Raw genomic sequence first — 27999 nt, forward strand, 5'->3', positions numbered from 1 at the left:
GGTTAGAGGAAGGAGTAGATTTTCTTACACTCAGACGTGTGATCAGCTCTCATAAAAGTGTGCTGCAGCTTAAATGACTGCCATGAAAAAGCGCTGTGAAAGGAGGAGCCCGGAGCGTCTCGTGTCCAGCTCTGCACGGTGTTTGGGTGCAGAGGGGTCCATGAGAGCGCCTCAAACATGAGGCCATGTTAGTGAGCCACTTTCACAAACAGCAAAGGCTGGGGGTCCATGTTACAGTGACCGAGGCTCAACGAGGAGCTGCTAACATTGGTGGTGGTCAAAGGATGTGATGGGCCATAAGAGTCTCCTAAGATACCCCCCCACCTCCTGCTACACACAGCTGTTTTTGGGATTAGGCTTCAAGCCTCCACCCAAGTCCTCTCTGGAGCTCTCACTCCCCCCACCTACCTCCTTCTCGCTCTCTCTACTCTCTCTCTATGTGACTGATGGCCAGATGACATCTGCACATGTCTCTCTGCTGTCCATCCATCCATTTCTCTGTCTCTCCGCTCAGCGACGTCCCCCTCAGCTGGCTCACTTGTTTGGGGATTTCTCCTCCGACTCCTATTCTTGCTGCGTCATGCACTTCTGAGACACGTGCTCACTCGGTCCTGTCAGTTCATCCGGCTTTTTGTGTCCGTCTCTCCATTTATTTCCCCCCCGCTTCACTCCGCCTGACTTTCTCGCAGTGCATTTGCCTACCAACGCCTTCTGTCTGCCAACACGCCCCCACGCTCAGGCCCGGTCCAAGCCAGATGTAATGGATGAGAAGTATTGTGTGCTGTGCTGGTGGATGTGTGCTTGTGCTCGCTTGTGTGTGTGTGTGTGTGCGCATGCGCACGTGTTTGAAAAAAACAAAACAAAACTGTCGACGCATGCAACATGTCTGTCTCCATTCATCATCCGTGTGGGTGTGTTGGCACTTGTGTTCCTGTCCACTTTCATTTCCATAGAAACTTTTGAAATATTGCAAAGTTTAATTTGGTTTTCATCAGCCTTAAAAAGGCTTCTTGAATGCAAACACATCACACACACGCACAAATCAAAAGAGAAAGAAAAGAATTCTGAAGAGCTGACAACTTCTGGGCAACCTGACCAGGCCGGTTTTGTGCTTAGGCATCACATTTTTAAGGTTTCAGGTTTTCATAGAGAAGAAATTAAAACAGGACTTCCAGCTAGCAACTGAGAGGTAAAGTATGCAGATTATTTTCCATATCACATTTCAGACCTTCACCAGCTTCTGCTGCAGAGCCACCCAGTCCAAGATTTGCTATTACACACTATTAGAGGAAAAAAGAAGCTGTATTAATGACACATCTACTGCGGCGCTCCGCTGTGCATTTGCTATATTGATGTTAGCATTTAGCTCAAAGCTCTACAGTGCCTAACCATCGGCCCAGTGGAACAGAAGATCAAGAATAAACTTTGACGCTGAACACGAGGTCTTCCTACAACAGTCTCTGTGTAAGCTCTGTCATCTTCCTTTCAGTGCCCTACATGAAGCTTCTATTTCTGGACACACACACAGTTAAGTGCAGCTCTTTTGAGAAATTTGAGATCAGAGGCCATGACAGACTTCCTACTTATGATATTTTCACGTTGTCCGTTGTAAAGTTATACAAGTGTCCAAGCATGCCAGGGATCTTCCAAACATCCCAACCATTCACACGACTCCACCTTTAAGAATGCACCGGCCTAGGTCGCCCGGTCTCAACAGACGGCTTAGCTTTGCATGGCTGGCTTTGATAAGTGTGTGAAACCGAGAGGAAGTTGGAAGTGTGAGAGACCTTATACAAGTGTGTTTATCCAAGCATGAACCGAACTGCTGCAAATAAACACGGGACATTAGTCAGAGGCTGTTGCCCTGCCCTTCGACGTGCTCTTTCCATCTCAGCACGGCTATCTATCACCATCTGCTGAAACAAAAGTCGCAGGCTTGCACCGGGGGAGTGCTGTGCATTGCTTACACCCTGATATCAAATACAATCCAAAGCTAATCAAAACCCACTGACAGAAGTAACAGAGGGCAGGTGGAGCGCCTAACGACAACACAGATCCCTGTGTATTCCACTCAACCTTCTCCATCATGTGATGGTCCGATAGCCGCGCTGCGAGGAATGAACTAATTTTAAACTCAGTGCTCATGTTTTGTCTCAGCTCTCTGCTGGCGTTACATTTCCTGTCTGGGATCAGGCCCACCTGTGGACGTCAGAGCAGAGCCAGAGCTCAAATATTCCCCCTGGGACCCCTCGACATCACGGCCTGGCCATCCACAGAGAGCCGTCATCCCCCTATTGTCGGCCAATCGCCTCTCCCGAGGAACCGGGCTAAATATAGTTTCAAAGCTCGGCAGGACAGTATGGAGGAACCGCCGTGAGCTCACGCAAAATGTTTTGGTTGCGGTGAAGAAATATGCCGGTGCTGCTTAAGAAGAGAGCGAGGGAGAAATCTTCAAATGTATCTGAAAGCAAATTTCTGGCAGACAGAATGCATTCCAAGAAAAAAAATAGCTGTACTCGGAAACTCTTTGAAAGGATAAATTTAAGAGGAAAGAGGACCGACTCTAACGTGTTTGGGTCTTCAACAAATCTGAGGAAGATCAATCTTTTTTATGTCCTTCTAGCAGGGAGTGGGTGTAGAAAAGTGGACGATAGCTGCAGAGACAAAAACAGACTCGAGCACACTTTCCCTTAAAAATCACTAAATAATCAGTGTCTGGAAAACAAATTACTCATCTGTAGTCACCCTGTTTCCTCTGTGTTATCTTTATCTGTTATATAACTATAACTGCAGTGAAGGTGGACATTTTTCATCTGAACAGATAGCACAAACCACTGAGCCTCTAACAAGCACTTTCTGTGCTGCACGGCTATGTTTTAGTCCAAAACTATATAAAAAAAGAAAAGAATAAGTGACATTTTCTTTCATAGTGTTCAGTTCTCGTGAGAGCTAACAAGTTTGAGACGTGGCTGAGGAATTCTGGAAGACAGAGCGCTACATGTATTTGATAAATCCTTGGAAATAACTCCCTCTGTAGTCAACACCTGTGCTACAGGCTGAATTAACATGGCATTCTAGTAAACATGGTTTCTCCCCACTTGTTGCAGAAGGAAACAACAGTCTGTAAAATGCTATTTAATCACTTCTGTGTTTCCTCAGCGCAGTGCCTAAGAAAAGTTTGACTCCAAAAGAATAAGACAGACACCTTTTCCCAGAAATCCTATCTAAAGCAAGAATGTTCTGGAGTCCTCGAGATATTTACGAGACAAAAACAGGGACAGGCTTAAATGATGGGCGGACAGCTGCTCATCATTGTGTCTTTGCAGCACAGCTTTACTGTTTCCTGCAACACAGCATGACTCCGCTCATGCTGTGTTGCAGGACCAATAACAGTAAAGCACAATTGCACTTTACCACAGGTTTCTGTGTGTGAGGTGAGAGCGTGTTACTTATTTGCTTTTCTTCTATTCTGGTTTGCACAAGGAGCCAATCAGAGAGCCTCGAGGACACGTTGCCCATTAGTGTTTATTTTGACATGACTCATAGCCGTGTTTGGTTATCCTGCAGGTTAGTGGGGTAGGCCAGTGAGCTGCACTGCTCTCTCCTAACCCGGGCTCTCTGGGGCATGGCACACACATGGAAGCACTTTAGAGCTTCACTACACAGCAATTGGGCCTATTACCATAATTACAGCTTTAAAGCCTCAGCAATCTGTATCAGGCATGCACCAGTGCAACCACCGGGCCTTTGGCCCTGTGGTAAAACAGACCCCCCCACTTCTCCCTTTGTACTTAAAAAAAAACTTTTTAAACACTCTCCTTTGTTTCTGCATTTAATGTGTCTCTTAGCTACTCTCTTTGTTCTCTTTCTTCACCTTCTCTGGTTACATCGCATCATGAAGGAGAAAAAAAAGAGTGTTTGTCATTTTAAGCTTATGGTCCTTGTTCTCTGGGTGCAGCTGAGACACAGCTAAGCCCAGGATGATGATACAATGAGTAGAAGGAGAAGAAGAGGGAGACAAAAAAAAGATTTCCATGTGCTGCAGAGTTGGAGGCTTTAAACAGTTCTCCTGTGCTGCAGCAGGGACAGTGGGACTTGTAGTTAGGGTTTTTCCACGGGGGCCCGCCAACTATCAGCTCACTGAGATTTAATGAAGTCTCAGACGTGATCTTTATTAAAAATGATGCCCAGACTGTAACCAATGTTTGAAAGAGGTTTTTAGGGAATCACCCTTGGCTCTGATTGGATTCCAGGACTGTGTCCGCTAAAAACAAACACAAAATTTGCCTGTGTGTGCGTGTGTTCGCGAGTCAGGGAGGGTGGAGAGCAACATCCTACTAGCGTTTGGCCCAGCCCCAAACCAAATCTGCTGCGAGCATTACGTCGGGGTGCATCCCGATTAAACGATGGCAGCCTGTACACAAGCAGGCCTATTACTCACCGGGACTGAGGGTTTGTTTTAGTGCTGGCGGCCCTCTGTGGACCCCATTAGACCTGGCCTTTTGTCCAGTACGCATCATAAACACATCAAAACACTTAAATAAACCCTTTCACTTGGCCCCTCGTAACACCTTAATCAATAAGGCGCTGCAGCAAGTCGTCAGGAAAAGCTTTTATACATCTCATTTTTCAGCCGTGGCTGTAAATTCACGCTCCCTGGAGGAACCGCTCTATCAAACTTGATTACGCGAGGGATCGGGACCCGGGTTAAATCAAATCATGTAAAATACGAGCTTTCTAAAGTGGCCTGGGATAAAATGGTTTGTGTAAAGAGGCTGTTTGGTTTTAAACAATCACAAGGGTCTTTGAATGTTTCACCAAAATCGTGTGTACACACACACACACACGAACACACACTCACCCTGCAATGCCCCTACTCCTCCACACATCGTAGAGCACCAGTGGGATGTTGCCGCTCGCTGTGGTTGAGCCGGCCTGCAGAGAGGGAGAGAGAGGGAGTGAGACAGAAAGAGGGACCTGGAGAGCACAAATAGAGGTGCGATGACTGATAAATTGTCTCCTGTGCTTCCTGCTCCTCAGACAGACACCCTGTTTAGTCTTTCTTAGCCCAGCTTCCTCCAGCCTCCCCTTCCCCCCTCTTTCTGCTCATGGACAGCTGTGTCAGCGCAGGTGTCACCTCCAGCACCCGCTCAGAAACACACCCAACCAGCTGCCCACCCAAAAAAACACACTCAACAAGTTCTCCTTGTCTCCCTCTCCTCCTGCCAGTCCGGTCGTTTTATTTATACTAAACGGATTAGCTGGCCAGAGAGTTTTGAATCCATCAGCGTGGAGCGTCACAGGGGTATGAGAGCGGCACGATAAGGCCACATTGGGTTAAGTGATGGTGGGTGGCTTCAGTTTAAAAGGAAGGAAGATAAAAATGGAAGAGGCAGTTGTGAGATTCGAATAAGCAGGAGGAAGCTGAGCACAGGCTTGAGGAGTTTGTGTGTTGGTGTGCGCACAGCGATCCATGCTGCAGCTTGTTGAACATGTAGGAAACAGTCTGCAGCATCCGCTGTAAATCTAGAGTAGGATTCATGCTTCTTTTCTTCACGGAAATGGGAAAAACACCCCTATTTCTTGTGTTTCTGTTGGAGACAGGTGGCTGAGAAATGAATCCACCCCCGCCCCCTCCTCTTCTGGCTTGACAAGTTTTCTTTTCCTTTACTGCTGTGGAATGGTGGAACGAGGGAATGGAGGAACAGGGTGTCCAAAACACACACACACACACACAGTACTTGTCTAACTTATGCTGACATACAAAAATATCTTTATGCATCTCAGTTTATGAGTTTCTTCTCACGATTCGTGTTTTTTTGTTGTCCAAATATAAGATTTAAAAGTGCTTCTTGATGTGTTTTTCTGGGTTTTCTGGCATCCACTATGCTTCCTGTGAAAAGTCTGAACAGTAACGGCTGCTCTATAAAGTGTTGACTCCTGTCTTTGCCACAGTTGGTTTCAGTGGATATTAGCAAACATGACACTGATGGCAGCACTGTGATGAACAGGCAGAAATCTCCAACTCTAAGAAGACCAGTGTTGTGCGGTAGCAGCATAGGAGGTATGAGGCAGCTCTGTGGTACAACAGGCACGCTGCCACTGCTGCAGGCAGTCCTGTCCTGGAGGGGCTTTGCTCCTCCAGCTGTGCCCTGGACGTCGGCCCGCCTAGGTCTCGGTTGCGCTAGGCTGCATACTGTACAACGCCAGTCTTTCATTCTGTGTCCTATGGGAAGAAAACTGATGTGACAAGTTCCAACACCCAGTTTCCCCCCATAGCCCGGATCTCAAGCGTCCACAGTCAACACGAGCCCTGCTCTGTCTGTCTTTCTTCAACGCTCCTGCCTGGACTTGTCACCCACACGCTAAAGGAGCCAACCGAGCGACACCAAACCTGAGCCCCTAAAAATGCGAGTTTAAGATTACTTGAAAAATGGCCAAAAAAATCATATGTTGCATAGTTGGATCTTAACAAGGTTCCAAGTAGAGCTTCAACATGCAACAAGAAAAAATGGGAGTGAGACAAAACATTTTTTGAAAACAACGCTTAAACTGGAACAGGTTGTTTTACAGCTGATCAAAAGTTTAGGACCAAACCCGCCCTTAGTCATAAGGGATGCTCTCTATAACATCTGGACATAGCCAGCGGCCGTTTGACGCCCCTGCACCTCCTGAAGCTCCGTTGTTTCACTGAAGGAAAAAACACCCCAGACCATTATGGCGCCCCCTCCACTGTGGCGCATAGAAAACATCTCAGGTGGGATCTGCTTGTCATGTCAGTAACATTGGAAACCATCAAGGTTACATTTTTTCTCATCAGAGAATAAAACTTTCTTCCACCTTTTATTGTTCCATGTTTGGTGCTCTCTTGCAAAGTCCAAAAGTCAGCTCTGTGGCATTCAAGGAGATTTGTTTTTGAAGCCCTTCAGTTTCAGATGCCGTCTAATGGTTATGGGGCTGCAGTACCGGCCTTAATTTGGCTCGAGGATCGTCCGGTGTCTTGATGGACAGCCAATTGGATCCTCTGGCTCAGTGCTGGTAAAAAATTTTTGGGTCTTCCACTTGACTTCTTCGTTCCATAACCCCCAGGATCATTTAAGAAATTCCAAATAACTGTCTTCCTGTGTCCCACCTCAGCAGTCATGGCGCGCTGCGAGAGACCTTGCTTATGCAGTTCAACCCAACCACGTTCAAAAAGGGAACGTTGTTTTGCCTTTGCCATCAGAACGTCATGACAGTGTGACTACCTGACAGAAAATGACAATGAATCTACATTTTTGCACAGATTTGGCCTTTTAAATGCATGTGGTCCTAAACTTGTGATCAGCTGTAAAACAGCCTGTTTCAGTTTAAGTGTTGTTTTCAATAAACTGCATGTTAAAAAAAAAAAAAAGGTTTACTCACTCCCATTTCTTCTTGTTGCATGTTGAAGCTCTACTTGGAAGCCACCATGCAAAATATAGCTTTTTGCAGTTTTTCAAGTGGTCTTGAACTTTTGATCGGGACAGTATAAATTCTGATGTCACAGGAAATAATTTATAATTTTCACAAAAAATAGTTTACAATTTCATTTTCAGCACCACTTTAAGAACTGCCAGGACCACTGGTTGCTAATTTGGCTGATAGGAAATACATTACATTACATTAAATATGATGTTTTTCTGGGGTTGTTGTCCAGTAATTTAAAAAAAATGCCAAAGATTTGTTGTTTCCAGGTTGGTGAATATAAACTCAATATCACAGCTTTAAACTGTTAATCATAAATAGACATTATTATCACTTTCTCCTAACTCCTAAACATAATGATTTGAGGTTACTGGAGAAAAAAATCTGCAGCTTAGCTTAGCGATTGATGTTCATGAAAATTGAGAATCTAGTATCTCAAATTATTAGAATTTTTCATTTAAAGTTTGACTAAATTACAATTCAACAGTATTTATACTCAAAGGCAGTTTAGTGCACGCCACGATGGGAAAGCCTGCTGACCTAACCGTTGTCCAGATGATGATAATGATCACTGACACCCTCCATGTGTAGGATGTTAGCAGAGTGCTGTGCTGAAGAATAAAAAGCAAGTGGACTGGAAGGGGAAAGTGTGGCAGGAACCAGCACAAGCTACAACAACCACTGCTGCTCAGCGGCCCAAAGTCTTATTTTCAGATCAAAGCACATTTTCACTTTACTGAAAAACAAAGGTCCTGGAGTCTGGAGGAAGCATGCAGAGGCACAGAATCCAAGGTGTTTGAAGTCCAGCGATTCATGCAGACTTTTCACTTCAATTTAATATTAATTCTACAGCACCAAATTACAACAACAGTTACCTCCAGGTGCTTTATATTGTAAGGTAAGGACTCTAAAATAATACAGAAAAAACCCTAAGGATCAGATTAGCCCCTGTGAGCAAGCACTGGGCGACAGTGGGAAGGAAAAACTCCCTTTGAACAGGAAGAAACCCTCCAGCAGAAGCAGCTTCAGGGAGGGGCGGCCATCCACCACAACCAGTTGAGCGTGAGAGGAGAAAGACAAAAGACACACTGTATAAGAGAGCTGGAGATTAATAATCACTCATTTCTGAGATATTGCGTTTCTGATTGTCATGAACTGCAAGCCATCATCCTAAAATTTAAAACAAAAAAGGCTCAAAGTTATTTCACTTTACATGTCATGAATATAGCATATACGAAAGCTTACATTTTTTGAGTTAAGTTACAAAAAATGAAAGTCTGAGATGCACACGTGTATTTAATCCTCCTTGTAGTAAAGTGGATGTGGACAGACTTTAAACAGGAAGTAGAAGCGCTTTAAACGGTATAGCAGCACATTCTCGTTTCACTCTCCTTTTCTAAGCTCACCTGTGGCGCCTTTAGTGAATCAAAGACTTGGCCTTATAAAGTTATAACTGAAACTCGATGCAGGCCAAGTCCTCTGCTGGTGGTTAACTTACAGCAGCTGTGTTTCAGATAATGTTTACAGGAAGCTTCTGTAACACAGTGTTCCATCTACAGCCAACGGCTTCTCACCAGAGATCAAGACTGTCGGAGTCTTATGTTAATTCCAGTGTCTCATTAGTTAGGACGGGGTGGGAATGGAACACTGTGTCTTCTCCAAGGACAGTGTAAGTGTGCACGTGTGTGTGTGTGTGTCTGTGGGGGGCCGATTGAGGTTACTCTGAACTCACTACCCTTTATACACACACACACACACACACACACACACACACACACACACACACACACACACACACACAGGACAAAGTGAGGGAAGCCAGACATACAGTTAGAGCGAGCCAGAAGAGAAAAAAGGTGGCTAGGAGAGGGAGGAAAAGGAGGATTCGCAGAACACGAGGATCGGGGGGGGGGGGGGGGGGGGGGAATTAACCGGAGGGACAATGGGCCTCTGCTTCACCTCTCAGTGACAAGCAGCCTTGGGATGGAAATTCTCCTGAAGTAGTAACATATCCACACTCTTAACACTAACCATTCGCACAAACAGCGTCTTCCCGAAATGGTCCATATTCCAGGTGAGGTGATATATGTGCACATAGGTGTCACCAATGTCCCGGCGCTACCTCGGCCTGCTCCGGTCCTGCATGCTGACACTGTCAAAACGTGCTCACGACCACTGCGGGGGTCGCTCAGCTCCCCGCCTGCGAGGCATCACCTGACAGCAGTGTTTAAGAATTCGCTGCCAGAGGAGGCGTTGTGCTGTGTGGCCGTGTTTAAAGTGTGTATACCTTTGCGAGCATGATCCTGGTCTTTGCCACGTCAAGAGGAGCGGTAACAAACGCGGCTACTGCACCTGCAGAAAGACACACAAACGTGCTCAGCAAAGTGCAAACATAAGAGGCCCTTACTCTATGCTCTCAGAACAGACTTTAAATATTACAAATAAACCCATAAAAGAGACCAATTACTTAACCACAGTTACAGTAATGTATTAATTCAGCAATAAACACAAGAACTATTGGCCCTCAACTCCATTAAGTTCATAAAATCATAATATTCCAAGTCTCAGACCTTCCCCTGTTATTAGACCACAAAAACCAGAGACGCGCTTCTATTCCCAGCTCCCCCTTTTCTACAGCTTCGTCCAGCCTACGTCTTCCCCTGAGCTATAAACACACACACACACCTGATTATATGCACATGCATGCAAAAAAAGCCACGCAGACCCCCTAAAACACACACTCCCTCCTGTGAGCTTTATAGAGAAGTTCCACCCCAAATTCCCTCCCAACACTCCAAGTTGGAAGCTGGATAGGCAGCAAAATCCAGAGCAGTCTCCAGTGAGCAGAAGAGTGTGTATAACTGAGAAAGTGTGTGTTACGTGTGTGTCGCCCTGACACAAACATAGCAACTGTTCTTGGTAAACATATCTATATGGGCCACTGAGGAGCAATGTGACTGTAAGTGAGGTGGAGCTGCAGGAAAACCGCGTTAGGGTTTATAGTTAATAGCTAATTATAATAGATGGCTTTTGTTCTCTGCTGTGGGAGGGGGATAAGTTCAAGAATAAAACAGCACAGCTGTCTTACTGTGGCATGCTTTACTACGATTATCCCAATAAATAATATCACATGTCTAGCGCTCAATTAAATAATCTACACTTGGTAAGTGGGGGACGTGAAGGTGATGAAGGTGAGTGATATGATGGTGTCTACACAGGCTGAAAGCTGCCATAAATCAGCGCAGGATACTCATAGAGATTTCTGGGATGATTAAACACGCCTGTGTGAGCATTTCCAGCGTCAAGCAGCTTATGTATGAGTGAGAGAGAGTGAGTGTGAAGCGCAATGTTAGGGGAAGTGACTGAAACTTGAGGATCCCTCTTGGACAGCAGCTTGGTCACGTAGGGACGTGAACTTGACTCCTACCCTGGACCCACAGCACCCTGCCCCCCTGCCCCCCCTTCACCCCACATTGTTCTCTCTACAAATACATATTGTCAAACCAATGACCAGGCCGCCTGACTGCTTAAATACTCAAATACTATTTGCATATAGTGAACAGCGCAGTCTTGAGCCACTGATTTTGTATTATTTCATGAGGAACTAACGAAACAAGGAATTAGGTGCAGCAATTTGACATCATTCACAATTACTAGGTGCACGAGAGGTTCAAGCCAGCTCGTGCAGAAATCCTTCAATAAATCCAAACGGGGTTTCCTCTTTAAAATGACACCCACTGTCACACTTATTTCTCTTGAAGCATCTCTATCTACAATCTTCCTTTCACTGAGACCACAGCCCAGATGGGGGATGGCTAAAGGCCACGTCCTAATTCCTCAGAGTGCTGTGTTGTGTGTTTTCTCTAAATCAGCCACACTTCAATCTCAGCATCACCCCCCCCCCCAGATCACCTAACCACCATCTTCCTGTCCTGTCTGGCATGCTGTAGCATTTTAAGAGTTATGGACTGAAAGCTGTAAAAGTCCAATAAATGCTCCACAGACTGGACTACAGAATTGTTCTTTTGCTGAAATATGTCTTTACATTCAGGTTTTGATTTTTTTATCACAAAAAATGCAAGACTGGGTGGAAAGACAGATGGTGCTGCAGATTTTCTTCCATGAAGGACAGCGCTGCCGCTATATGGCCCCGGGTCGAGATTTCTCTCTCTGGTTACACTGAAACTCCAAGTACGGAAAGTCACTATAATAAATATAAATAATAAATAAACAAACAAAACTCTTTAAAATGATAACTGAGTATCAGTTTTACAAACTCTATTTAGTATAAGCCTGTCGTGTTTCACAGTTCCATTTATTCTCCAATTGAATTGAAACCCTACATTTAATTACAACTAGTACAAAAACAACATGCAGTAAAATGTATAACATCCTGAAAATGTTTTGTTTCGTTAAATTTTGTAAAATCTTTGTAAAAAAACAAAACAAAAGAATTTTCCAGATCTGGGATAAAGAAGGTGCATCAGTACCTCATTTATTAAAAAAAATATTCTCATTGTGAATTTTGTTCTAATAAACTGTCTAATCTCTCTCTCCCTTTCTTAAAGCAGCTTAGGCTCCAGTGCCCAGGATGTCACAGCGCTGCAGGGGCGCGTGGCCAGAAACGGCTCCATCTCATGCTTCCCGTCCTTTCCTCTGGTTGTCTGTATATCCCACTCACCCAGATCAAGACAGAACCATAAAGTCTGCAGTGGAATAATAGTCACTGGCTGAATGAGCCGACAACTGTGATAATGTGACTTTTCTGTTGTGGAAACAATCCAGGATCAATGCACAGATGACTGCCAGTTTAATGCCATCTGTGTGTAAGAAAAATACTGGAATTAATTTTCTCATTTTCTCCTTAGTCGTCTTTAGCAAATCCCGGGTGGAGGAGAGAATGGGATTTGTCTGCAGAGCTCACACTTGAGAAACCTTGCAATAATGTGGTTTTGGGTAAACTTGTGCTGCCCTTCTGCCCATCTATTCACCTATCCTATCTAACATCCATCTGTCCGTCCATCCATCCATCCCAACCCCTTTCCCTCCCCTCCTCCCTCTCTGCCTCTTTCCCAGCACAGCATATAATCCCCTGCACCTGCAACAGCTCCACACACTGCTGACTGCCAAGAGTAGAGCGTGTGACCTTGCCTCGACGACCACAGAGTCTGGGAGAAAGAGAAGAAATGTCAAGAGAGAGGGTTGTAGATAGAGGAGGATGATGAAAGAGAAAGAAAATGGGGGAAGAGGAAGAGAAACAAAGAGAAAAGAGAGAGAGAGAAGACTGCAGTTAGTGGGGCTATCAGACACATTGAAAACATATTGTGAACCTTGGTCTGGTCTGGGGTTTAGAGCCCACAGCTGGGAAATGAGCTGTCCTGCTATTTTTGTGTTGCCTTTTCTCCCCAGTGATGTCATGCTACTTGTTTCCCAAGAAGTGGTGTGGGATAAGAGGGAGGCAAGAGAATATACTTAGTACAACAGGTCATCTCATACTCAGATATTCAGTATAATTATTAAATTATATTAGGATATACTGACTCTTTAGTAGTTTTACACCAGGAGCTCAAAATCAATGTACTGGCCAAGCAGCTGTGTCAGTAAACTCTTACTTAAATGCTTCTTTACATATTTCATGGAACATCACAGTAGCAGATTTATTCTTAATGAAAAGATGGTTAGAAGTGTTTCACTATTGTCTTTGCATTTCTAATTTTTTTTATTTATAATAGAAACCGCTTATAAAGGTATTACTAACATACTAACACATAGTGGGGAGTATTCTAAATCCTCTAATTAGCACTAAATACTAAGTAATGTTAAAGGTGCTACAGGTTACAGCCTCAAGCTGTACTTAGCATTTAGCGCTAATTAGCAAATGTTTAAGCTAACATACTACACATTAGCCTGCTAGAACACTATATTTGCTAAATAGCTTTAAATCTCTAGAGGTGTTCATCTCAGACGAATGACTTTATAATTTATTTATTTTGTGGCCAATATACTCATTAAAGCTTTCTTTATATAAATGTTCTGTTCAATATTGGTATGCAAAATGTTGATGTTGTTGGTAAAACTGTCCAAGGTACTAGCCTGCGGTTCTTTTTCAAATTTCAAAGTCGGTCAAGGATACAAATTTTGGTGACTGTTACGTCTCCACATACAGTGAATGTGAAACAAATGCAAAATACCCCACAAAAACAAAACAAAACAAAATAAAAAAACAACACCTTAATTAGCTTGTTATTAAGGTGTGGCTAACTCATAACCAACAACAGCCTTAGCAACGCTATATGATACTAAACACAAAAGCTTGCATGAACTTCACAATATCCAACATAAACATTAAAAACATTGAATTAAATTAAATAAAAACCCACAAATATCTCATACAGTAAGAATGGATGAAAATCCCCCCAAAAGAACTGAGTGACTCACCAGCCAAAAAAAGCCTCAGTAGGTTTTTTTTCTAAAGCAGATGTTAAAAAAAACTGACCATGACAGTCCCTAAACTTTTCTTTTTTTGTTGTAGTATTTGCAAATACCAAAGAAATGTTGAATCTTTAACTTTATGTTTACTCAGCACTGAGGAAACTTTTGCATGCAAGGACGGTTTATGTAATTAAACTAGATTTTTTTGTGATTGGAGCTGTATTTATTCTTCCCCTGAAATATCCTAAAAAAATTTGAAAATTATTTTAGCGTTGCAATTTTACAGACTGAACTACACCGACAAACAGCCCAGAATTGTATCAATAGAATATATTGTTTATATTATATAGACAAGTGTATTTTCAAGTACTTACTGTGTATAAAAACTCTCACAGTTAAGAGTGGCTACTGAGTGAAACCACCTGATGTTTCTGTTTTAAGATTAAAGTCAGGATGGGAAGGGAGGATGTCTCTTTTTCTGCCCTTACCAGTTTTGGCAATGGGGCGAGGAGCCCAACTCTGCAAGGTTAGCCTGCATATAAAATACATGTGGACAGCTGGGCTGCCTCTGGTGCTGCAAGTAATGATTACTTCTCAGTGAGAGCAATTGAGCAACAGCATGGAGTGATTACTAATATTTTCTTTGTCTATTCACTCCTTCACAAGTTGAATCTGTTTCATGTTAACTCATTCTACTCTTTTTCTTGCACACGTGTGCACAAAGACTGTGTGTGTGTGCATACACAAACAAGTAAACACAAAGAGAAAGATAGAAGGAAGAAGCAAAGGCAGAGACCGTGATTGAGCTCAGGATATGTCATGTGTATTTCATTAGAGGGCAGATTAAAAAGGAGATTTTGTTTTCCACATCAAAGGCCTCACGCTGGGGGATTCCTCTGTTTCTCTCCTATTCCAACTCTCCCCCTCCCTTACTGCCCGTTTCATGAATAAATAATAAGGAGTAAACCTGGGAAAACAAACTTTTTGACCTCTGAACCCTTGTGTCAGGATCAGCCTTTGCACCTGGTTGCCTTCCCACAGGAAAGAGGGCGGTGGGTCTGTGTATATCACGTGTATGTTAGAATTTCTGTCCTGGGAAACTGCCTTTAGTAAAGATGCAGTGCTGTGCAAAAGTCTTGAGCCATCCCTCTTTAAAAAAACAAACAAACAATATATCTTATTAGGAAAATGGTAAATAGGTGCAGGGGTTAAAACGTGCAAAACAGAAGTGGAAACACAGTATATAGTGTAGCAAGCTTGAAAGTCAATATGACCACCTTTAATTTTCAACACAGCTTTCCTCTAATTTCCTTAAGTAGCCTTCAGGAATAGTTTATCAAGGCTGAAGGACATTTAAAGCTTTTTTTGGATGTTATACGCATTTTGTTCCGTCACCAACCCCCGGGCCGGTCCGTGACTCGTTTGGTACCGGGTACCAGTTGAGGCTCGGGTGTGAAATTTATGGTTTTCAGGGTTTTTAGCATTAAGTCGGCTTCCCTGGGTCTTTTCCGTGTTGTAGTTGTGTGTCTTATTTTGAAAGAAATGTTTACGCATTACCATAGCGACTGGACAGCATTAAGGGGCAGAGAAGAGGATGTTACTCTCAATGTTGTTGGCGCATTTCAGAAGGACGCTGCTAATAAAATTACACAGTGAATTTGCGTTTATTATTATATTTACAAAATACCACAGTTTTTGTCTTGTTCATTTTGTTTTGTTGTACAGTGGTCCCTCGCTATAACTTTTTTTGGGTGCAATTTTGCGTGATTTATTTTTTCTTACAGCGCATTGTGTTCCGTTTCCTGATTGGCTGTAGACCGTTGTCAATCACTGTCAATCTCGTGCCGTGTCTCCTTTACAGTACAGAATGTTTCAGCTTGTCAAATTTACATAAATTGTCGATCGCTAGCACTGTGTCTCTGAAGTGCTGCATTGTATGTTTGTAAGTTGTCTCCCCAACAAACACAACAATGTCGACGAAACGTTTTGCACACTAAGGCAACTGCGTGTGCCTTTGGTTTCATTCTATAATACTGGACTTATTTTTCTACGAAGGTTTGAACATTGAAAGCGTTTAAACAAGAGAGAAAAGTGTGAAAATGTTCATGCCTTTCTGAGAAAAGTGTCTAAAGTGTGTAGTGAGGGGTTTTACAGCCTTAAAACCAATGTTCCCTCTAACCTGCGCACTGCTGGCACGGTCTCTGCGCACAGAAAATCTGCGTTGCGCACAAAAAAAAAATCTAACCTGAATTGCAATTAAAATTAAAACTTTAACAATTCTGTTTTGCAGTGTTAGTCAGTAAGTGACTGGTTGCTATGGGATTAGAGCGATGCCACCTTATCCCAAAGTCCAGCCAATAATGCGATTCACATTTGTATATATGCAGCTAATCAATGTCGTCGACAGGCTATGACAGCGTCCTTATGTGCCGACACCGGTGTTTCAGCTAGCAAAGCGGCGTGGCTGATATGGAGTGAAGCCACGTTAATGACAACGTGTGCAACCATTGGAGATGTGAGCAGGACAGACGGAACAATTGAAGGAAAAAGTGTGGACTTTATACCAGTTTTTAAATTGTGTTGATCGGCCACGTAAAACCAGAGTTACGATAAACAAATATAAGCAATGTTTGGTTTCTTCCTGAATACTATCATTGTTTATATTTACAGTTTTATAAGGAAAACGTTCAAAACACTCTCCGCCTGTGAGCAAAAACAAAACCAAAAAAAAAATCCCACCCTTTCCTATTGGTCGAAAAATGTATCATGTCGACCAATGAAAAAAATGATATGGCAACATGGCATTTAGTTGTTTAGGAAGGGGGGAAGTTTTAGGAGTGATGGCGGTGGTTTGAGATGTGAGAGATTTGCAACGTTTAGCGCAAATCTTGTGTAGTTAGTGTGTAGTGTAGTCAATAGTTTTGTTGTGTGTGTCAGAACAATGAGGCAACTACTGAATGTTACAGGTGTTACAGGAGTGATACATCTCCTGTTGTCAGGCCTGCAGGTATCAGGCTGTTGTTCTCCTTTATCTCATAGTGGACAGAAATATTTTTTGGAGTGGCACAAATAATTTGTGTGGCATCAGATTTGATGCAGAACAGCTGATTGTTCTGTAAATAGTTTGAAATGTTTATTTAAAAAATGCCTTGGCTGCATTTTTAGGTAAACAGCTGCAAAAAACTTTGTTTGCATAACTCAGTTACTTTTTTGAAGAACTATTAAATTAATTACCCAACATTGGTCATTATATACTGTATTTTGCAGACAGAGAGTTACAAACTCTCTCCCAGACCACAGACTCATAATACAAGTCAGAGCTTTATTTGAAAAAAAAGAAAAAAAAAAGTTTATAAGTGTTTATAAATTGGAGTTCAAGTTATTTTTAGTTCCAGTAGTGTTAACATACGACACAGGTCATGAACAAGATTCTTTTTTAAAATTTTCATTGTAAGTGAGCTAAAGCAGTTAATTAAAAGTAGTCTAACATAAATGCTGTAATTTGATTATTTTAATAAACCATGTAACTTGGATGGATTCGATGCTGGCGTGACCACAGTGCACACGTCTAATGTTGCTCACAGCTATCCAAGGGATCGCTCAGGGAGTTTGTGTGTTCACTCAGACACGTGAAAAATTAGAGGGAACATTGCTTAAAAAATTAAAGAATCTAACAGGTTATCTGTTATATGTAGACAACACTGGTTCATCCCTTGAAACTCAAGGAATGGAGAACTATTGCTCAAGACACTTTAAAGAACAGAAGAAAGTGTAGCTCCTTGGAAGCAAAATATTAGTAAGGAGGAGAAATGACTCCAGATTTTTTTTTTTTTTTTTTTTTATTTTTTTTTTTTTTTTTACACAGTGCTATATCTCACTGGCTCGTTTTGAGCTTCCATCATGCTTTTGACTCCACATTCCCTGGATTTTTTGTGGGTCTAAGTTGGTGTTCAATCATAACCTAAAAGTGTTACACCCTCCTGTTTTGCTAATGTTATTTTTGAGGTCAGAACAGATGGAGCAAACTCTGCACTTTATTCTGCAGATGCTGTTGAGAAAACAACAGCGTGAAAACCAAAATATTGTGAAATTAATGTGTGAAAGAACCGTGAGAATTATTCACATGGATATTGAAACCTGGCACAGAGAAGCTTTAAATCTCAGTGTAGTGACCGATTCCCTCATGATTTACTCCCTGACTACTTCTGTCTGCAAAATTCTGCCTCTGTGATATGCAGATATTTAGATGCTTGGCCATTTTACGACGAGACAACAGCACTGGGTCGTGGGTTTTCTTCATTTGGCTCTCTTTTTTCCCCCTCTTCTCTCTGACAGCTGTGCTGCCTCCGTGTGAAATTAAAAAGGAAAAAAAAAAGCCATAACGCAGCACATTACTATGCCGTGAAGCAGATGGGAAACCATGCCACACACATGCACTGTCTCAAATTCCTTCGGTTTAGCATTTTTTAAAATTATATCACATTATTTTTGTTGGAGAAATCCTCTTGAACATCCCTGTGGTCACTGAAGAAACAGCAGTAAAAACTTGCTTGCCTGTAAGCAATTGTTTTTTGGGTTTTTATTTTCATCTGTTTTCTTGGCTAGTCTGCCATTAGAACTCAAAAACGGCTCGAGAGGAGAGGAGCGGTCCAGATTCCAGCAGTTCATTTCTCCACCAACGGATGTGTCCAGATGGCCTGGAGAGAGGAGGCCTTTGACTGAGGGACAAAGAGACACTTGTGAACGACAAAATCTAACTCCCGCAAATGCACAGACACACAGAAACGCATACACACACACACAGCTGTGCGGCGTATTGTTCGCCTTCGCTCGGCCGTTAGCTCCCAACATTGATGGAATGTTTGACTGGCCGCCTCTCGCGCCCTTGAGACATGATGTCACTCCAACAAAACGCCATCTTTTCAGAGAGAAATGGCTTTTTATGTGTTCGGGGCCACGCTGTGAAACGCGAGGGGAGAGCAGAGACACGGGGCAGAAAGAGACATTAAGGATGAGAGGAAGCAAGAAAAAGCTAGAGGAAGAGCAACACGGCTATTCTCAGAGCTCGCGATAAATCGAAAGGCTGGTTTGATTACAGTCGTGACAAGCCATTAAACCGGGGTGCAAAGTCCCATTTTGGCCTGCCACAATGATACAGGAGAATGCAGAGGGTGAGCGTGCTGTAAATGTGTCAGAGTTTTGACTGTACAGTGGATTTCTCCTCGACATAATTTTCACTGGAAACGATGCTACTCTGATAAAATAGATTAGCAATAAAGATGCAAAAGGGAATAAAATAAGAGATAGATGCATACCTTTAAATATTCCCAAAGCGGAAACTGAACCAGAGAGAATGGGATCTGAAAAAAAGAAAGAAGGCAGAGTGTTAATCATCGTCATTATGTCAGCATTAGTTTTTCATTTTCTGGAGGTTCAGGTTTCATCTTTAACCTCTAATCTCTTACACTTGTCATTCCTGCCACCTTTCTCTATTTCCTCTAACTCGTCTGACTGCTCCCTTGTTCCTTCTCAGTGCTGATGATTAATGAATGAGACGGGCTGTGGTCTGGCAGTCCTGACAGACGGATGGATGGATGTATAGATGGAGCAAAGTTGGAGAGAGGAATAGAGGGATGAGGGGATGGTGGGAGTGTGTGTGTTGCTGCTGGAAAGACTAAATTGGCTCAGGCAGGAAGTTACAGTGGAAAGAAATCGATGGCAGTGCCAAGGCGAGGTGCAAATGACACGCAGTCAGACCACACACACATTCTCGCTTTCTCTCACACACACGGACATAGGAACGAGTATACTTTCTCCATTTGTGTACTGAGCAAACAAATAGAGAAAACACACACGCGCACATATCCTGTCATCCTGCAGTGGACGAAGACAGGCAAGACAGGAAAAAACAAAAGCAAAGGAAGAAATAAATAAAGTGACAGTGAGTTGTGTCATCGGGCTTTGATCACACATACAACAGGATCGTTCATCCATCCCAACCGCCCCCTCCAACATGTTCCATCAGACCACGTTAGCACATTGGCAAAAACTGAGTCAGCCAAAGCACAAAGACAATGCACCAAGTGTGTTTACGCCACCTAATGAGCTTAGTCCAAATGCACTGACCTCATATAAACACTCATTCTGAAGTAGATTCAATTAAAGGGCATCTGCTTTTTAAGAGTTTAATATAAGACTTTAAAAGATCTTCATAGAGGCCAGAGTTTCATTAAAACCTTTTGGAAAAAAAACAAAAAAAACAAAACAAAACAAAGTAAAGACATAAAGCTGTCAAATTGAGTGCAAATTCAACTAAGTGGAAGAAATTGAGTTTCTGAGATGAGCTGATAAAAGACCAAATGCAAGTATGACAAATAAAAAACATGAGATAGTATTACGAAGGGGGAGAGGGTGGAGGGTGGAGGTGGGAGGGGTACAGATTCAAACTTAAAGAAACACCTACTGAATAAAACCAGACATCCATGACAGGTTAGAGCTGTTACTGATACAAACATTTTACCAGCAGTTGAGTACAAATGTAAGTAATCCCCATAACACTGTCCCACCCACACAGGCACTGCAGCTACACCTGAACTCACCTAGACCCTTATGCAATTCTGCGTTAGTGCAGTTACTACACAAGCATTAAAGCTGAAAATACTGCAGGCGGCGTTTGACTTTTTCTTGATAAATGGGCCTGGCATGTGCAAGGACAGAAATCTTCACCCATCTGGTCTATCTGTGCAGACAGAAGCAAATTCTCTCACTCCTCTAAGATTATCTAAAAAAAAAAAAAGTTTTTGGGACATATTGGAAACCTGGTATCCAGCCCCCAGAAAGTGGAGTGTTATAAAAGTGCACCTGTGTTTTATTACCACCCTGATGAGTTCTGCTATTCCAGGCTGGGAAAAGAGACGGACAGAGAGAGAAAGAGGGAGTAAAGGAGAACGGGGAGGTTGGAGGGGTAATGGGTACTGCTGCTGAGTGCAAGGGGAACATATTGTACTGATATGAGTCAAAGTAAACTGAGAGTTAAGTAAACACATCCTGACAGGTTTTATATTTATATTTTATACTAGAATTCTTGTGCAAAACTACTGTAACGTCACCTTAAATAAGGCACAGATAGATGCAGCACTGATAAAGCGACACTAACTTCTGTTTACAAACTGAAAAAAGCATTAATTATCAAAAACTTAATTTGCAAAATTTCATCCAAAAAATAAAATAAAAAACCTTGGTTGCAGTGAGTGCAAAGACAGAGAGAGCAAGCGAGACAAAGACAGATGGCTTCAGCAGAGGATCTGGAAAGAATGATCCACCGGTGATTTATGGCTCGCTTTGACACTCCTGGCACACTGAGCTGGAGAGGAGTGCTCGTTTTTTTGAGCGCGTTGCCCGGCAAAGATGAAACATCTGAAAAACCACATGAGGTCTGATTAAAATCGATGAGTAATTTCTCATTAAACCGAGGAACTGGGAAGACGTACCAACCTGACTCCATGTGACATTTAGAAAAATGTCTGCTTGAGTTACAAAATCAAGAACGCAGGCTGGAGGACATATGAGCTAACGGCTATAGAGTTGTTTCTACAGCACTAATGTGAGGTTCTGCACTTCTACTGTAATGCTTTAACCTGAGGTTGCTGTAGTGTCAGAAGGAGATCAAAGAAGGAATAAATTTTGAAGATAGGTAGAGACAGAATGGGAAGCTGAAAACAACAAAGGGGACTGAACATGTGTTTCTGCTTTCCCTTCTGCTTCTTAGACCATGGAGAAGAACTAAAAACACAAGCAAGACTTTGGGGAAAGAAAAAAAAAGCCCAGAAGAGAAATTTATTTTCCATTGTTGGGAAGAGACAGACATGCACATCATGTCACACCTGACTGACTCCCTGTCACTCACAAACTAAGTGAAAGTTCAAGTCAGTGCTGAGTGGGACAAACTGTTTTAAACTCTGTCCCGTATAAAGATGAAGTCTGATGACCTCCTCTGTACCCTTAATGATGAGTTTTGACCCTCGATATAAATCAATGCAGACGCAGTTGGACGTCTTTCTTGAGCGGAACCCTCACTAACAAGCACATCCAGTCAGAAACAGTTTCAAGGGTTACAGAGTTGAAACCTGCACCACGTTATAGAAAGGGTGAGAGAAACCTAACATATTCTATAAGTCACAATTTCACCAATAACACTGTAATCAGATAAAGAGGGGCCTAAAATATTCAACTGCTATCCTCTGGAAAACATGACTATGACTATTCTTCAGGGATAATGTATGACTGTTATTATTCAGTTGGATCATTGTGCAAGTTGGGAAGTACTTTTTTTACAGATTTTTTTTTTGGACCGTTAGCTCTCTGCAGTGCTGGTGGAAAAACTTTTAAAAAAAGCCCAACTGGCTTTTATAGGTGAAGGAGGGACAGTAAAAGTAGCATAAAAACAAATTTACCATTAATCCCTCATGAAAATATCTTACACTTAACTCTCGATATTGAACAAATGATTGTTTAGTACTGTTCTGTGCACTGCTGCTTTTAAAGGGTTGCAGGTGCTAAATTTCAAGGCACACTTTACCAAAGTGTTTGCCAGTGGGCAAAAAGAGCATGGTTTTGATATTCTAAGTTACAGACACGTCCGCCACAAGTGTTGAGGGCACATTTAGACCTCAGCTATGTCATGCTAGACTAACACAAGGCCATGCAGGCATCCAGGGTTATTCTAAGGCTGGTTAGGATGAAGGCAGCCAAGCTGCATAAACTCCATACTCCCCCACGGTGCTAACTGCTCACTCTGTCTCATCCCACCGCCTCATATAATGCCTCAGCTACCATAGGCTATTCAGTAGGGGTGGGGGAAAAAATCGATACTGTGTAGTATCGTGATATTTTGTTTGCTAATAATGTATCGATACAGGGACAGCAGAAATCGATATTTTGTTACAAAAAAAGTTTTTGTGGACTGGAACATGACTTCAGAGCATGTTGATCCTTTTTCTGAGCAAGAATCCTGACATTCCTTCACTGTCCAAATGTGTTTAACTTTTTTTTTTTGGCAGCAATAAACATGTTTTATTTTAATCAAGTTTAAAACTTTTTTATTTAATGTAAAATTATATTTTGTTTTAATTTACCTTCAAATTCTTCAGTTGCTGAATGGGCTGCATAGTTTTCATAAATTGCATAGTTCAGAATAGCTATAATTGTACCAGATGGTTGCATTCAGTTAAGTTGGACTAGACTGTAATACAAACCGTTCAGTTTGTCAACAATAAAACTGAAATGAGAGAAAGACTGAATGTGAGACTTTGTTATTAGATAAAATGAATATTGATAAAATTTACCTTTATTTACAGAATCTGAATATTGCAAAATATTTTTAAAAATTGCAATAATATCGTATCGTGCGTTAAGTATCGTGATAATATCGTATCGAGGGATGTATGGTGATTCCCACCTCTACTATTCAGCTCTGTGAAGCCAAGTTAACGTGTGCATGTGATTATCCTAATAAACATGACTTAATGAATTCCTTTAAATGGAAAAGAAAGTTAGGATTATCAGGCCACACAGGCGAGGAGAATCGCATCATTATCTCATCAATTAAGGTTCAATTTAAGAGCTAATTAAAAAGAGGAGATCTTGTTTCCTTGTGTTTTTTATTTGACATGGAAGTCACAAATGAGTAGCTGTTTGTTAAAGTGGGATAAAATACTTCCCTGAAGGCTGAGAACTAGTATTGTTTATGTCCACTGAAAAAGACTGAGGTTTTTCTCTGCTTGCCAACATTTTACTAGCTCAACCCCAGCTTGAGCCAATCAGTAGACTTCTATGGCTGCACGGGCTACAACCAAATCATAACCATGGAGACGAACACACCCAGTGCAGTAACCACGTTGTTGAGGTCTACAAACATGAACTATCGCTCGACATTAAAATAAGGACACACATGCTTAAGGAGCAGAGGCAAATAATTTCAATATTTTAACCAGAAAACGCATCATAAACCTTCCAGTTTATGATGTATTTCCAGCTCTTGCTGCACTGCCCAACAGTATCTACTCCAAAAACATCTGTGCATTCAAGCAATTCTCCAGGGACAGGACTCCACGCCTGACAAACAAACAGGGTCCTCACTCAGACCCGTTATCCTGCATATGCATGCCTTAGTTGTTGTTTTTTTGTATGAATACATTGGCGTGCTTAACCATATTCTTGCTTATGTGTGCGCGTGTGTGTATCAAGAGCAGCGTTCTGTTTTCTCGCTGATGTATTTCGCAAATGATCAAAAGTGACAGTGCCACTTGCTGTGACTGTCAGGTACGATATAATGCAAATATGGAGATTGCGTCTGCTGTGTCATTCTGCTGACAGTGCTCGTGTTTTTTGAGTGTGTACGTGTGTGTGTGTCCTTGCCAACTGTATTAGTCCTAACGTTATTAGTATTCAGAGAGGCTCCGGGCTGTCACAGGTCCTTAGGCACTCAGCGGAGGGCAGGAAAAACACATGTCAAAATATATTCACATTGAGCCTGATTGCAGGCAGGCCAGTTGGCTGCAATTTGACAAACGACTTTTAATAGGTCATACTGCAGCCTCTGCATACTGATGAGCATTTAGCAGGAGAGAAATAGTAAGTGAGATGGATACTGAGACAAGCAGACACATGTATAGATGGCCAAACCAAGCGATGAAAGTCATGGTTTATTTTTTCCAAAAGATTTCTTTCCAAAAAAAGTATCTCAGCCCTCAACGTTGAATGCTTTCCTACTTTAAAAACACACCACTGGGCTACTGTGGGTTAGCACTCCAAAATCAACTTTACTTGAGGCCAAACTCAAATCTAAAACTTTGCCTTAATACGTCTGACATTTAGCATAATACACTAGCCAATGAGATTAGTGTGTGAATTTGATGTACTTTGATTTAAACTGTTTGGAAGATAGTACTTAGTAACAAATATCTGTCTATCAAACTGTCTAAAGTCTATTTATGTTGACAAAGTTTCATAAATTCTACACACAACACAAATTTACAAAAGCTCCACTTGGAGGTACGCTAGCTGTAGCATGTTAGCAGTGTTAGCCTTAAAAGCTAAATGGTTTTCCCTACAATTTTAGTCAATCAAGCCATTTCCACACAGAGCGTGTTTTAAAAAAAATTTCAGATGCGACCTTGTCCAAAAACCTCACTGTGAAAAACATGAAGTCAATATCAAGCCACGATGAGCTGGTCCTAATGTTTCTAAACAAGAAACCGAGATTCTGGTTTCATTCAATTCTCATTAAAAGGCAACAGCAGAGAGTATTTCTTGTTTGATACAGAAGTTGAAGCGATGGTACATATTTCAGGATGTCAGTGGAGCAGTTTGAGCTCTCGTTAGCAGAGTTGGGACACCTGAGGAAGCATAGGAACAATGTCAGAAAGCTGACTGACCCAGAGCAGCGTCTAGCTGTGTGTCTGAGTTTTAACAGTATTGTTTTACTATCTGTATATTCAGTACCGGGCCTTTTTGAGCTACATGTACACTTGTTGGCAAATGCAGTGGCCTGATTGGTCACATCTGTTTATTTGCATTTTAAAAAATGTGAAAAATTAAACTTGAGCAGAAAAAAAATGCTGCAAATTTGGTATGAACGTGTTTAATGCATGAAATATTCACATACGCATCCGATGTGTAAATGCTTTTAGAGCCAGATTTACTGATAAAACTCTCCTAAAAAAGCTAAACTCTGTGTTTACTAAAGACTGGATGCAGCTTCCCTTCTGTGAGCCTTTTTCTACTGGAGGTTTCATCCTGTTAAAAGGGAGTTTTTCTTTCCTACGGTCACCAAGTCCTTGTTCAAGGAGGATCATTTGATTCTTGGGGTTTTTCTTCATATTATTGTTGGGTCTTTACCTTACAATATAAAGCAACATGGGGCAACTGTTGTTGTGATTTGTCGGTGTATAAATACAATTGAATTGAACTGAGTTAAAAGAGACATAGTTTCGTGACTGAAAGGCATAAACAAAGTATTTTTTCAGCTGCCTTATGAAGGAGCTTTTGTTTCCAAGTGCAAAATGTTGTGTGGCAAATATTTTAAAAAATTACACAAACATGATTTACTAAGGTTTGCTGTTTACTTCTCTAGTATTGGAGCCATTTCAAACATACTAAAATCTCAGACTAAATCCAGCTATTATTTTTATGAGACTGTGTTAGCGTGTTAGATTAAGGTCTGAATGTTACAATATGAGAGAGAAAAAAAAGCACATCCACTGAGGATTTATTGCCTAATGCATACCTTACTCTAATTGAACATTTATTACGGTATTCCAGCCCAAGCTAAAGTGGTGACCTGGAACACACGCTATCATTTCCATCCATAAAGGCTGGGATTGGACCGATTTAAACGCAACTTGTGTTTAACTGTGGCAAGTGGATAATTAACATCTGGTGTATCTTTCCCTAAGTGGATCACACAGCTTGGTTTAATTATCTGTGATACCAAAAAGCATATTACCAGTTGTGCAAATTTGATTGTTCACACTCCACTAGAGCTGATAATTCACTCTTGGTTGAGCCTTGTGGAAACCCAGCTTCAGTTTTTATTACCACATTATACACACACACACACACACACACACACACACACACACACACCGGGTTTGCCACATTGCTAAAATGTGTTCAAACACACAATTCATGGTCTCACAAAAAAAAAATGAAAAAGTAAAAAAGCCCGGGTGGTCTTGATGACACTGTTTGCCATCATCACAATGACGGTAAAGGATGCTCTCAAAGATTTTTACAGTTACATTTTGAAATCCCAGACACAAACAATAAATACTCACATTGTAACTCAGTCGAGACACGTGGTGCAATCTTGAACTCCCCCCTACCCAATTCTTGCCACCAGATGTGGACCAAATGAGCAAAGAGCAAATGATTCATGAGGCAGAGAAGTCTAGCATATCCTCAGTTAGCACTCGATACTCAATGACCATTCCAAATCCATTTGGCAAAACCTCCTAAATCTGTGGATTTGGAATTTACCAAATGTACCATTTCAAATGAGACCACGTATGCTACGTCAAATTCAATTTATGCACAAGTGAAAACAAACATAAGGTCTTTCCAAATGTTTAAATAGTCATTTTAAGAAACAGTGAGTCACTTAAGAGCTGTAGCTGACTTTGGATGGTCCAATTAAGAAATAGGAGGAGAGGAGGAACCTTTTTAAAAAAGAAGCAGATGGAAGTCAGATGGTGAAGCATTCAGTAGGAACCTTATTCGAAGGGAAGAACGACTATAGACCTCTATGGACCACTTTCTCTCTCTCTCTTACACACACACACGGGTTACGCAGGCGCAGCAAAGCCCACAGTCTAAGTCCACATTTATTACCTGCTAATGCAACAGGGCTGCAAGCCGGATTCACTTTCCAAAGACACATGAGCGCGTGCATACGCTTCTCACACAAACATCGAAACACACCCACATTCCATCTGCTGTGTGTCACGAAACTATGACGAGGAACTGACTGCGGTGACACACTGATAACAAACAGACAGATCATATTTTAATATGCTGAAAGTCGATAAAGTCATTAATCATGTCAGACGGGCAGGTGGTGTTGGACGCTTCTGTAGGTTATCGTGCCAAGGGCTCAACCACAGTCGCTAAAAAGTCACTGAGCGGGAAGAAGCCAGACCTGTTGGACTATCTGCAGACATAAAAAGTAGGTCCGCGTGCAAGGGCAGCTGAAAACAAAAATACGAAAACAATCGATCGCTTAAAAACAAGTATGTGCATGCCTGCAAGAACAAAAGAACACTGAAAAAACAAACACACTCACCACAGGCATGCTGCTAGTTAGTGCTGTTTTATCGAAGTATCACTGACATGCGATATGGATGCACGTTGCAATGCCCTGAGCTTTGAGCACACAGCGAGCAGGAGGCAGCAATTACTTCCATAAAATACCTCAAGCGGGCCTGTTTTAAATACAGGTCAGGGGATGAGATTGATACGTGTACATGTTCCAGACCAGTTGGCTACGATTTGACGAATCAAAACCCAAAGTAAAACTTGTAAAATGGAAATTTCTACACTTCACTAAAGCCAGTCGTACTTGTA

The 27999-nt window shown here is 41.9% G+C and overlaps 1 protein-coding gene across 3 annotated transcripts in view; it reads right to left on the minus strand.

Annotated features, from left to right (window-relative positions):
* slc25a26 (solute carrier family 25 member 26) overlaps positions 1-27999 on the minus strand; it is a 60235-nt gene that overhangs the window by 2382 nt on the left and 29854 nt on the right. For 2 of the 3 annotated variants that reach the window (XM_087840598.1, XM_006784608.3), the window contains 4 exons: positions 19194-19238; positions 12545-12614; positions 9734-9798; positions 4862-4935 (listed from right to left, as the gene is read on the minus strand). In XM_087840598.1, coding sequence (XP_087696724.1) covers positions 4862-4935; positions 9734-9798; positions 12545-12614; positions 19194-19238 — 254 coding nt within the window. The remainder of the gene's footprint in view (positions 1-4861; positions 4936-9733; positions 9799-12544; positions 12615-19193; positions 19239-27999) is intronic. The other variant, XM_035905159.2, reaches the window with a different exon arrangement.

The sequence above is a fragment of the Neolamprologus brichardi genome, chromosome 5 (assembly GCF_056152115.1).
Source record: "Neolamprologus brichardi isolate AB-2024 chromosome 5, ASM5615211v1, whole genome shotgun sequence".
Classification (NCBI taxonomy): Eukaryota; Metazoa; Chordata; class Actinopteri; order Cichliformes; family Cichlidae; genus Neolamprologus; species Neolamprologus brichardi.